Here is an 11260-nt window from a genome sequence, read left to right on the forward strand (position 1 = left end):
AATCTACGCTTTAAATGTTTGATCGTTAGTATTGAGTTTGGCAACATGAAACCAAGCCAGCTTTAAAAAAAAAAAAGATCAGTTGTTGCTACTGATGTATCTAAAAATTTAATTAAAACATTATGCCTTTAGAAGCTACGTGATTCAATAAGAAATATATTTTTTAGTTAGTGATGAAGATTTAACAAAGTTAGCTTACACATTGAGCGGCAAGCATATTTCTTAGGCAATCCCGTTCAGGCCATGCACGTCGCTTAAAAGCGTAGGGCCAGCGATTCTTATCGCAGTAGAAGATAGTTTACGTTTGGAACGTGATTCCTATAGACATTCATTCAACACGTTACGCACTAAGCCTGTTTTGTAAATAGTTACATTCTATGCAAACATATTACAAAGCAGAAAATTAGCATTACTGAAGCCCGGAAAGAATTAGCGCTATCCCTTACAAGTTGTGGGAAAGAAGATATTCCATTGAACAAAAATGCAAGAATATCTAAAAAACGACAACATAAACTCCAAAGAAAACCAGGAAAAGCCTCTGGAGTACGGAAATATTGTAAATTATGTTATGATAAAAATGCAACTGAAGCTGGTAGAGTAATGGCCAGAAAAAAGACTAAGACAGTTGTCACATTAGTTAGCAGCTGTAATATAGAACCGTTTTTATGCTTACGTGTTTCAGTGAAATCCATTAGTTCTGTAATGTATCAAAGTTAAGTAAATTTTAAATAATTTTTCTGTAATTCCATAAAACAGTGTAAATTGTATAGTTATATATCATGTTACAAGCTGTCAGCCACAGATGGCTGATGCGGCCTAAATGGAAAGTCTAGTGTCAGCCACAGATGGCTGACATGGCACTCAACGTGTTAAAATTAATAATATGAATCACAAACCAGAAGTATTTATTCTTAATGCACCTTCCATTTCTATAAATGATTTGTTGCATAAAATTGCTTTTCTTGAACGAAAAAATAATCAAATTATCATTCAATCAAGATGAAGGGATTCAAATTCATGTGCATTTTAGGTGGTGTGTGTTGTTGCTGTAGATAAAATGAGGATAGCTTGGCTCGGTAATATTAACATTTTTATTTAATACTAGAAAAGATATATATTTCAATACACGTTTACTTATACACAGTCACACTGACTGCAGTTCACACGATAAGCATTTTTGCAGGTAGCAAGTCCACGTAGGTAAAAAATCATAAAAGTCATATTACAGCTACGAAGACATCACGAAGCAGAAGACCGGTGAGCACGTGCTTCACCAACAACAGCCAGGAACAGAGTTAATCGCATAGTTTCTTTACGCGAAGTCTCACGTGACTACTGACATCACTTCACTGATTACCAACTGGATTTGACAGGTGGTGCCATCTCTTGAACAGAATTTAAACTATCTGTGAGAACACTACATGATGTGGAAGCTGATTCGTAAAAAAATATGATCTCAATGGCAAATTTTATTTCCATCACTTTTGAATTAGACCAAAATGCATTCTAGAGAAATATTGCCCACCTGTGCACTTGGGTAAACAGCCATTCCAAAAACCATGAAAACACAGATGGAGGTAGATTCAACAGCAAAGTTTTCTGCAGAAAATATGAGGGATTGTTGCACATTTCTTTTATTTGTTCATGACTGACGTTTAAATTTGCTCTTTCTTGCCAGTAGTGGTGCTGATGTAAGCATAATTCCAGCTACTTCTCAGAATAAATGTAAAACTGAATACGAACTGTATGCAGCTATTGACAGAGACATCTCCACATATAGTATAAAACTGCTAAGCTTGATTTGGGATTATGCTTTCATTTTCAGTTTCCATTCATAATTGTGCTGATGTTACAAGAGTATTTTAGAAGTTGACTTTCTTCACAAATATAACTTACTTATTGATATAAATAAGAAAAAATTAATTATGGGTGTAACACAGCTTATCGTCCAAGTCAGGGGTCCAGTGTCATGCTGAATGTGAATAGATATTCAGTCAGACAAGGAAAAAAGAACAGAATTTAGATCATCACTTTCACTTAGATGCTACAAAGAATGTTATGGTGATACATTCTTAAAGAAAATTAAGGCAGTAAAATTGTCATCTCTCAGTGAAACTTAAATTATATAAATTCCATCAACTCCTTCTGCATTTAATGTGTAACATATTTTTTCTTATTAATTTTAATTTGATCTGATTGTTTGAATCTACTGTAGACATTTGTGAAAATTTTTATGAAGATTCAACCAATGTGTAAAGATAATACTTGAATTTAATTTCGTTTTGCGTCAATAAATTGAACATTAAGTTTGTATAACTGTACGTACATTGATTATTATTTTTATTATTATATTTGACATACTAAACAATTAAAAACTTTTCTTTATGTTCAGGATTTTGTTAGTATAAAAATTACTATACATCAGAACCACATTATAAATAGTTCAGTAGCTTGAATCAGACATTATAAAATGAATTTAATTTGACATTCTCTCGATATTGTATTGCTGCATAGCGTGAAAACTTCCTGGTTTTTCAAATTACTTGGTTAGAAACTGTGTATGTGTTTTCAGATTATTATTTAATTTATACTGATTTCTAATGTCATAATTCCCTTGTTATAATATTATTTCATATTTCTTAAAGCGTGTGTCTCAAGATCAGCAAAAGTTAGAAGCTATAAGGAAAGCATCAGCTCAACAGCCCATTATGAATACTGCTCCACAGATAAGAATACAACAACGTCCAATGAATATAAGACCTGGGACATATGCTAGAGCAACTATCGGTGGCAAGCAATATAATATTCCCTTACTAAATAATGTATTTGGGAATCAACCCCAGAGGTTTGTTTTTCACACTAAACCACCTGTTGTTCCTCGCATGGCACATCCTTCAAATCCTCCAGCACATCCTTCAAATCCTCCATTTCAAGCATCAAATTCGACATCTTCACAGCCCATAGTTACTGAAAATGATTGCTATATCTTACCAGATAAACAAGCTGAGGAAAAAACAACTCATACGTCATCTGTTACAATTGAGGAAATTGAATAAATGATTGGAAGTAAGGTATTATAGTATTGTATTTGTAATGGCCATTAAAGATGGAAATTTGCTAGTATTACTGTTTAAGGGCTTAAAGTGATATATATATATATATATATTTTTTTTTTTTTTTTTTTTTTTTAGGAGAAGGCTTTAAAGAAACAAGTCTTTGGTAATTCTTCGTTCATGCTGAAAAATTTCAAATCATGACTTGAATAGAAGTCTCTGTAAATAAATAAATGTTTGTGGAGTATTTACATCATTTGTTTATATACATATTCCCATTTTTGGCAATATTCATTATATCTTCTTTTGCATAAGATGTATACAAGATAGCCATCATCAGTATTTTCTGTATGAACTTTCATGTCTGAATCTAGATTCGATTCTCCATGCTTTGAGTGTATCATCATCTTATATACGTGTTACTTTTGTACATGAAAAGTTAACACATTTTAACTGAAAATCATCCATGCAATGAAACATTTTTCTTGGAAATATTTTTATAACAATATTCAGTTATAGTAAAATATTTGCTTTTGTTTATTTAATATCATGAATTTCTTCATAATATATAATTCTGTAGAAGAGTTTTCGTGTGTGTTTCTAGAATTTGAATTTTAAGCAAAAATTATATAATATGAAGAAAATAGGTATGTTAGGGAAAAAAAATGTATGTAAACTATATTACGATTTTTACCTTGCAATTTGCAAAAATGAAATTTTTGTAGTAACTTCTTTGTTTTAAATTTTATGTGTAGTGGTTATAAAAAGGAAATATAATTCCATTTTTAGTGATAATTAACTCCCTAGCTACCTTTTTAATTAAATATTGTGCTCAGAAAATAGTAATTCAAAATAAATAAAAATTTCAGATTAAATTATAACTTAAAATGAATTAAGTTATCATGAAGAAATATTCTGTGTGTTTTCATTTTTAATCCGATCTGCGTTCTGTTACTAAGACCTAATTTAAGTGTTTCAGTTTGTGTATGTTGCCTTTTAGATTGTACAATGCACAAAAAAAAGGGGGGGACAGTTCTACTGTCTGTCTACGAGAAGAATAGCTCCTGCCACAGTTTCTGGTGGGTGGTGGTCGCTATAGCAACAGGGCTAGTATATTTCAAATAGGGACAAATCAGGTGTTGCTTTATTGTTATTTTGTTTTTGGCAACTGTTGGCTGGAGGAAAAGAATTTATCATTCGTCCTTTAGACACCCCAATGGAAAATTTGTTGAGGTTCGTTTCTATGGCAACAGACAGCTGTAGACTAACTGCCGAGAGTTTTCCTTATGATAGACAGACTGTACATCTCCTGTTCTACTGGGCCGATTGACAAAATTCAAATTGTGTTTGTCATGTCTCAAAAGCGCGACTTAGGATATATATATCACATTTATATATAGCATCATTCTAATATAGGAATTTTGACACAAAATCGGACTTTTTCTGAAATGACATGCCATTTTTTTCCATGTTTCAATTCTATGGCTCAAATTATGCCAGACTACCAAGTTTTATAAAAATTGCACGAGTATTTTTTAAAAAATTATCTCTCAAAATTTTAGCTCCTCGGTGTTAATTGAATTTTGTATATATTTATTAATATCTCATTTTTTATAAAACTTTTTCTATTCTTCCTTTCACATTTCAAAATTTAGGTTCATTCCAAATAAAATTCACCCATTTTTTTATGATTTATTTAAAAAATTTATATTTTTTAATAATTTTAATAAATATTTTGAATTATAACCTGTAAAGTATTTACCATCATCTTAAAGTAGGTACATTTCTAAGCATACCTGTAAAAAATTAGACTTTTTTTATTCAAAATTTTCTGAGATATACATGAATTTACATATTTGCATGGTTTGAAATTTGGCATCTTTTTGCGGGCAATAATAACACCAAATGTAGTTTATGGATTTTGTTACAGTGAATTGCCACAGCTATTTTTAACCTTAAATTTTAAATAAATTGTTACGGAAAATTAATTATATGAAATTTTTTCCTTCAATGTTGCGTAATAAATATTTATTAATACTATATGAAAAGCTTTCCCTTTTAAATTATAGATGATGTTATTCAATTTTAAATTTTTTTTATTTCTTTCTTTTTTACTCTTTTTTTTTTTTTTTTTTTTTTTTGTGTGTGTGTGTGTAACAGTAAATTTTTACCTTCGACGTCTTATCGTCTGCTACTTTACTTCATTTAAATTGAATTGTCTAAAACTGACAAAAGTTTGTTTGATGTCTATTTTTACAATGTTTTTAAGCAAACAAGATGTTGACACTTTAGTTTATGTCCTAGCTTTAGGGAAAAAAACATATATATAAACATAAATTTTTACATTAATCCTCTTAGAATGAATGTTTTAAGTAGTAATTTTCTCTTATGTTGTAGATTATATAAAAAACATCTACTTTGATATAGAAATTTTTAGGCTTAAAAACTCTAAATAATATGATTAAAATTTTTTGCATCCGATATAAGAATCGGGTCACACTGTGCTACAGGAAAAGCGCTGCTGGAGTGGTTTATTTCTTTCTCATTTAACAAAAATCTTTTAATTAAAATATTAATCCTTTGGATTTTGTTTTAAACTTTATAGTTAAAATGTCTAGAAGCTGTCTTCAGCTGAAATGCATTTAATGCAACTGATATTTTAAAAAAAAAAAAATCGACATGAATGCAAAATTTATGGAAGTATAACAAACTAAAAATCTTAATTTTCTTGTGTCAGCACTGAAAACAAATGTAGAAGGAAATCAGGCAGGGCGGAAAGCAAAAATTTAAAGGGGAATCTACTTCAAGGAAGTTGAGAGTTCAAGGAGAAAACACTTGAACGTGTGCACCAGCAAATAGCAGCAATTCAGTTTGTGCTAATGGAAAAGACAAAAGCGATATAATTGCAGATTAAAGTGATTTTTGACTATATGGTTGTATAAATTTAAATTACTTCATAAAACATCATATCGTATCATAAACGGAGCATCCCATGATTTCTCAGTCGAAGTATTTAAAGATTCCGGAATTTATCCAGTGACGTATATAGATATCAGCTAAAGACATTTTCCCTCTTGATGGAAACAATCTTTCATTTCATCTCACACCTTCAAAATGCTTAGCCTGTAAAGAATGATAAAGGCTCTGACCAAATACTGATGAAATGGATTGATTTGGATTATTGCAAAGACGGGCTATCTGCCTTAAAGGGGGGATGCCTTCGTGAAGAACTTTCCTCGGTGAAACCAGCTCGTATACATGTTACACATGAGAAAAAAACACGAAAATGGGCATGCAATTAACCCGTTTGCTAGGATTCGAACCCTGGAGCAAACTATCGATATTCAGCGACTTTACCGCTCGGTCGTTTTGGGGCCCTTTTTGAAATGGAAGGCGATAAATTTATTTAAAATTAATGCCAGAAATACTAAGGTGTTTCAAAAAGTTGGATGCCTTTTTAATAATACTTGCAGAATGCCTGAAAAAAAAAAGCAAGCCAATTAAGAAGAAAAAATAAGTTTTTGCATAAAATTTAGTATTTTTTATATTTTTTTTATTTTTTTATTTTTTTATTTTATGGTATTTGATTCTTGCGATTTCAAAAATAAAATATTTGACTAAAATATTAATAACATTTTAAGAAATTAAATATAGAATCATAAAAATTGTGTAAAGCAATGGGCACAATTATAAAACTGTTTAAAGCAATGTATACAAGTCATCCTAAATTAAAATGTCAGATATATATATCTTTTCTGAACGGAACATTGAAAGGCTTGTTAACTGTGCTTTACTGTATTGTATATTAACATTGCAGTCTGGGTCACAAAGTATTCTTGCGAAAGAAATGCAATTCAAATAAAATCAAATTCTGGAAAATTTATATTAATAAATGTATTTAAAATGTGCAGTTCGCTTGAATGAATAAGAAATTTTAAAACAATTATCTGAAGAGAATGCTCACAAAAAATTAAAATAAAAGTCTAAAATTTCAAAAATTACCTAAAATAATAATTCTGACTAAAAAATATAGTATGAAGAAAACTATTTGAAAAAAAAAAAAAAATAGTAAATGTTGCACCTTTTGTTTAAACTTCACAGTTCAAATGAGTAAATAGAAATTTTTAAAACAGTTATTTGAAACAAACTGTGCAACTTAAACATATAAAATGAAATTTGAAAAAGAAAAAATATTTAAAATAATAACATAAAAATATAACATAAAGAACATTGTTTGAAAGAAAGAACGATGTGAATTTTTTTCCTCTTATGCTCAATGTAAAATGGCGCAACTAAAAAAAAAGTGCCAATATAAATTTTTCAATTTCTCCAAAAATTTCGGACCAAATTTTACAAAATTTAATATTAATTCATAATTTGAGTCATAGAATCGAAATATGTAAAAAAAATAGTCCAGAAAAGCCTGATTTTGTGTCAAAATACCTATGTTAGAATAGTGCTACATAAAAATCTAATATATATCCTAAGTCGCTCTTTCGAGACATGAAAAACACAATTTTAATTTTGTCAATTGGCCCAGTAGAACGGGAGATATAGAACTGTCCCCCTTCCTTTTTTTTTTTTTTTTTTTTTTTTTTTTGCACAGTGTATATACAGTGGTTTTTAAGCAGTGTAATTGCAAGTTGCTTTCATAGTGTGCATTTTTTATTAAAAAATTGTGTGATACTGATATCTAGTTTTTTTTAAAGGTGTATAATTTGATTAAAAATCTATAAATAGTGTACAAAAGTTTTTATTTGTATAAACTTTCTAGTTACATTTAAAAAAATACATAAAATAGCATAAGTTGTCAAATCTCTGCATTTCAAGTATCTCTCTCTTCTTTAAGCTGAAACTCTAATTGAGTATCATCAAATTTTTATTCTTTCTTTAAGAAAACATGTTATAAAGTAATCATCTGTTGCTGTGTCAAAAAAAAAAAAAAAAAAAAATATTCTTTCTATAAGGAAATTTTGTCAGATATATGAGTTTTCAACATGATATAAAAATTACAGTTAAGTAAAAATCAACTTTACATTGATATTGGTGTCTTAGGAAAAGAGTTTCCTAACAAAACAAACAATTCTAAGGTTAATTTTGTTATAGAATTTTTGTAAAAATTAAAATTTTTATGGTATTTCTTCTTTATTTTTGCAAAACTGTGGTTGTAAGTTTTATAACTTTAATCATCAATTTTGTCATTTGAATAGTGTCACTCAAAAAAATTTGTGAGTGTCAAAATAAAAATAATCCATTACTTCATACGTTTAAACTAATTAGATATTTTGTGTTTTAGGCATTACAGTCTAGTTTATTACAGCTTAAATATCCTGCAATTTTTATTGATCATACAGGATATCTTAAAAATTTACCCAAACACAAAACATTGTAATTTAATATGTGTTTATGCAGTTAGGAACAGTGTTTTTTGTAGCAGTTTTATATGCGTCACAATGTGGTATGTTACATATACATCTGTTTTATATTTATGCCAATAAAAGCACTGTTGTACTGAAATATCTGGGGATACTATTACTTGGGTAGCTTTGTATAAATTTTTATATCACCCATAAACAGTTGTTGCTTTTTTAATTTTTATTTAAATGTATTATGAGAAATGATCATTGTACAGCTTTCTTTCATGTAGATTAAATTGGTCAGCATAAATTTTCTGAACAATTATTCAGATTAGTGAAATGAAAATTCTTGAGGATAGGTATAAATGAAAAACAAAAGGCTAGATATTGTGCATATCTTCTAATTGAGTAAAATTTCAAAAGGTGTTTTTTTTTTTTTTTTTTTTTTTTTTTTTTTTTTTTTTTTTACTTTGCAATATTCATTTAGAAAAACTGAAGTTTATCAGTATAATAAAATTATCTTAAAAGTTGTATTTGTTTCTTAAACATAATAATGATAAAAATCTCAACTATACCCAGCCATGTATGCTACTTAAATACACATTGGCATACATTCCTTGCAAATCTTTTTACTATCAACTAATTGGACATGCTTGCTGTAATCAGTCCCCCAGCATAAACTTTGTTTCCATCAGTTTCTAAATGGCCTTATATATTTGTTCTGTGCATTTTTACTTCTTTGTATGAAGTAAAGGAAGTAATGTAATTGAAAAATTCAGGTATCATATTTCAATGGGAATACGCATTTGGACAATATAATTAGCCATCAAATGTTGAAATTTTTTATATAGGATTGCTATAATACCTATTTGTGCACCCTCCTTTTTTATTGCAATAAGCAGAAACAAATATGTGTGTGTGCAAGTGTATACACACACATACACACACACATATGTATATCCATCCCATCCTTACCTGGCTTAAAAATCTTCACCTGGCCTTTATTTTTGCAATCATTGATCATACTCATATGCTTCCCATTACATTAAAATGGTGAAAATATTCAGACTCAGGCATGGTCAAATTTAAAGAAAGAATATAATTTTTTACCAGTAATGAAATCTAATTTTTAATAGTCTCCTGTATCCTATACTTATATTTTGGAAAGTTTTATACTTGTTTTGGAAACAATAAAATTACAAGAAGTTTGACTCACATATGGCAAAAATTGACCAGGATATTTAATTTTAAACTACAATTTCTTATGTCATTTTCAAGTTACCTCAACAAAAAATGTGTGTAATTTATTAGGCCATACAAGGAATTCATGTAATGTCTTATCAGATTGTTTCTTATTTACTTATTAATGCCTGGCTGAATAATATCAATTCCTCGTCATTGTATAAAATGTGAAAACTTATGCCCATAAACCTATGTAAAGTAGTGAATACGAAAAAGATACAGGGATACAAGTCCAAGGTAGTGAATAATTAGCAAAATTTTGGTTGACTTTTTTTTCAAGATAATTCATTCTTTGTTACTGTGATTGTAAGTCCTTTGTATGATTTCCAAAATCTTATTTATGTTTTCAGCATGCAGGGGAATTATCTAAAAGATCTGATTTCTTTCTCATTACTTATCGTATTCCACATAGTATATACATATAGCCTATTGATAAACAAATGGAAGTAACATAAATCAGAAAAACTATTTTTCGAAAAATTTTATTAACAATATTTTCTGCATTAATCGAAAAAAATATTTAACTATGTTTTCTATTGGATGTATGCAGCCTTTTATATTCAGTGTCATATGTTTTGGGTAAGTAGTTTGTGCAGCTTTTTATTTGGCTTGCTATCAGCAAATTTATTCACCAAATTATTAAATGTATTTATTGTTTAAAAATCCTATTAATATATTTGTTTGAATGTGGAACATTCACCTAAATATTATGTAAATAAAAACTGTGTAATATTCAGTTGAACATGTAAATAAAAATGTCGAAAATATGTGGTTCACAATAAAATGTTTTCATTGACATATACTAGTAACTTTTAATTTTTATTTGGAATTTAAACTGTGAACATAAGCAAACTCAGTCCTTACAAATTTTATTACATTATTATAGATTTTAGTCATCCCACTAGTTGTTGCTTGGATCTAAGATTCCTAAATAAATGTAAATTATATTGATTGTTGTTAAATTTTAAATGATTATTGCATTGTATTGTAGCTGAACTCTAGACAGTAAATAAGAGTTTTAGGTGGCTACAATAAATAATTACAAAGATTCAAAATACAGTACAGTAAATGGGTTGAGAATTATCGAATTCTGGATAGTTGAGTGTATGAAAAATGGAATTAACGCTAGAAAAGGGAAAATTGGAAAAATTTCGGCTATAAAATTATAAAAACAACCATCTTATTTGTTACCAACTTGAATATCAAAAGCTTATATTTAAACTATAAAAGATTTCGGGAAAACAAATCGCATTTCAGTCATAAAAGCTGACGTATTTTATTTTTATTTCGATTATTATGAAATCCTGCCAAATATTGGAAGAGATATTGCCAATTGTTCCAGTAGAAGTTTAAATGAACAGATTGTTCTTTAGTTAGTTAGATAATAAAGAGATACAAATTATGGATATAGATTATGAAAAACTGAAATCACCTATCATAATTTTAGTGGCTTATTCTGCCTTTTATCCCCCTCAAATGGATTAAAAGCTATTTTTTCGTGATTTATGTACGATTCGTAAAAAAAAGGGGGGGGACATTTCTAAATTTCCCATTCTGCTGAGCCAATTGACGAAATTCAAATTGTGTTTCTTATATCTCGGAAACGCG

The 11260-nt window shown here is 28.7% G+C and overlaps 1 protein-coding gene across 3 annotated transcripts in view; it reads left to right on the forward strand.

The window, feature by feature from the left end:
• The window catches only part of LOC118206101 (uncharacterized), a 279989-nt gene extending 269539 nt beyond the window's left edge, over positions 1 to 10450 (forward strand). For 2 of the 3 annotated variants that reach the window (XM_085817487.1, XM_085817486.1), the window contains 2 exons: positions 2646 to 3071; positions 3192 to 10450. In XM_085817487.1, coding sequence (XP_085673613.1) covers positions 2646 to 3056 — 411 coding nt within the window. In that variant the 3' untranslated portion in view covers positions 3057 to 3071; positions 3192 to 10450. The remainder of the gene's footprint in view (positions 1 to 2645; positions 3072 to 3191) is intronic. The other variant, XM_085817488.1, reaches the window with a different exon arrangement.
• The last annotated feature ends 810 nt before the right edge of the window (positions 10451 to 11260 follow it).

This window comes from Stegodyphus dumicola, chromosome 5 (genome assembly GCF_044657685.1).
Source record: "Stegodyphus dumicola isolate Sdum_Otavi_A_Nest chromosome 5, ASM4465768v1".
Taxonomy (NCBI): domain Eukaryota; kingdom Metazoa; phylum Arthropoda; class Arachnida; order Araneae; family Eresidae; genus Stegodyphus; species Stegodyphus dumicola.